Here is a 2,284-nt window from a genome sequence, read left to right on the forward strand (position 1 = left end):
AGGCAAGGATCTACTCTATCTCCCACTCCTTTTGGTCGTTAACTTCGATTGGTTCCTGTAGGACCTGAATCTGTTCTGTCAATGGTTTGGTCTTGCTTGCGCGCCGGAGCTTCTTAGGTACAAATATCGGGTAAACTCTTATTGATTCCGGTAGATTAAGTAGATAGAGATAGCCTTTCTTTTTTAGGATTTCGAATGGTCTTAATGCTTGTTGACTTAACTTTCGGCTCGGGCGTTCTAGATGCCAGTCCTTCGTTGTTACTATAATGTTGGCCGTCTCTCTAGGCGTAATTGCTAGTAATATACTCTCAGGAATATCGAATGATGAAAGTCTGATTCTTTCAATCTAGCTGCAAACGGTGGTTTAAATACATGAAAAATTAATAAGCAATCTAGCCTGAAAAAGGCAACTAGAAGAGACATAACTTTTGAACACACTCCGACGAGTGTGTCACAGAGCTAAACTGGACGTGCATCCGCATCCTATCCACAGGCTTGGGGATAAACTGCCTCGCCTGGCCCTAGTTAGAATCCCATATATCAGGAGAAACTTTAAGCATGAACTCACATAATACAGCTCCGACTCAACTTCATACTGCCCATGTGGGTTGAGAATGGGTTCATTGCTTGCATCGCGCGCAACCTGACCCAGCCCACTCTTGCAGAAGTTGTACCTCCTCGCCGCAAAAACGAGCACAAGCTTGGAGACCACAAGCGCCAACTCCTGGCCGAGACAGTTTCGGGGGCCACGCTCAAAAGGCCGCCAGGCAGCAGGTGGCACCCGCGTGCCAACACCAGACGAGTCGACGGGATGGAGCCACCGTTCGGGCATGAAAACATCCTTCGTGGCTCCGTAGACTGCTTCTTCGCGGTGGATCATGCTATGGCAGCTATACAGTGATAGGCCGTCCAGGCGGAGGGCGCTGCCGTCTGGCATTTGTAAAAATGCGTCCGAATTAGATGGCACGGTTCGGGAAGTAGCACCGGGCGGATACATTCTTAGCGTCTCCTTGATTAGACTCGAGGTGTAGCGCATGCAGCTGAGTGTATCCGCTGGGCTGGAAAGAAGCTTCTCTTTGGCAATAGTGGGATCAGTGCCCGGGCCAAAAATGCTCTCGAGCTCATCCTGTACGGACTTCAGAGCGCGAGGGGTGATACTAAGCTGGTAGATCAGCCACCCTAGAAGATAGATGGTCGTGTCGAAACCGGCGAAAAGCAGGAATTTGAGTTGGTCGCAGACGAGGTCGAGAGTCTCTGTCGTTAGGTTTTCAACGTCGGCTAGAGCTAATGCGATAATATTGCGGGAATTTATGGGCGGAGAGCCCTTGGCTGGGACACGATTCATTCGGTCAGCAACTTTCCGAATGGTATCTTGCAGGAGACTGGTGAGTTTCTTCCCAACTTGGTTTCGGCGCCATTTGGCCCGTGGATCAGTCAACCAAGAAGGTACATTAGGATCAAAGCTATACGTCGAGTACAGCTCGCGGAAAACCGACGTGATCTCATGCTGTCGCGAAATTTCGGATGAATCGTTATTGTTTCCATTCATGACTATGGAACCTATGACAGGGTCCAGTGAGTCGAAGTCGCAGGGTTAAATATATATTTCCACATACCCATGATGCCTAAGGTAAGTTCCGCAAGAGGATCTTGCAGAGGAAAGTCGGCGCCACTTCTACAGTATCCATCAAGGCATTCAAGGAAGGGAGATATGTGTTCAAGGATACAAGGCATGAGTGAGATTAGATGGCCTTTGGAAAACGCCGGGTTGAGCCGCTGACGCATCATTTTCCACTCCTCGCCCTAATTGGGGGAATATCATATCAGTTCCCACTCGTGATTCGTCTATTATCCTGGGTTTTGCGACGGTGCAGATAGATTCATTCTCTATAGCATACGCGCAATGGCCCGTGCGTAGCTTTACTCACCTGTAGTGCCATCAGAGAGCGATGGCCAAGCAGAGCAGCATAGGACGAATCCATAGCTGTCTTAGGTAAACTGTAAGGGTACTTGTTTGATCTCCGTGATATCTGTTCTGCCACAATATGGCTAGTTATGACACACAGAGGCGCGGCTACTGGACGAAGATCCAGTACGAAAGCTGGTGGGTTACCAAGCCTTTCGGAAATTTGCCGGAAAATATAGTCTGTTGTTGTGTATAAGTTAACATACCAGATTAGTTGCCAGCTGGATATCAAGGACCTGCACATCAGGGCTGTTCACGATTTGCCTATTTGCCTATTTTGACGATACTATATCGGCAACTATACTATATAGTCAGTCC

At 48.5% G+C, this 2,284-nt stretch overlaps 1 protein-coding gene across 1 annotated transcript; it reads right to left on the reverse strand.

Annotated features, from left to right (window-relative positions):
- Positions 1–410: 410 nt before the first annotated feature.
- KD926_010692 (cytochrome P450 monooxygenase) lies at positions 411–1,982 on the reverse strand (the record flags this gene model as incomplete). The annotated part of the gene is made up of 4 exons (XM_053103082.1): positions 411–515; positions 569–1,560; positions 1,617–1,803; positions 1,929–1,982. 4 exons carry the CDS (start codon positions 1,980–1,982, stop codon positions 411–413), a joined length of 1,338 nt encoding a protein of 445 aa, XP_052953544.1.
- Positions 1,983–2,284: the final 302 nt, after the last annotated feature.

Source organism: Aspergillus affinis (genome assembly GCF_023601865.1).
Source record: "Aspergillus affinis strain CMG 70 chromosome Unknown NODE_84_length_165147_cov_86_321009, whole genome shotgun sequence".
Lineage (NCBI taxonomy): Eukaryota > Fungi > Ascomycota > Eurotiomycetes > Eurotiales > Aspergillaceae > Aspergillus > Aspergillus affinis.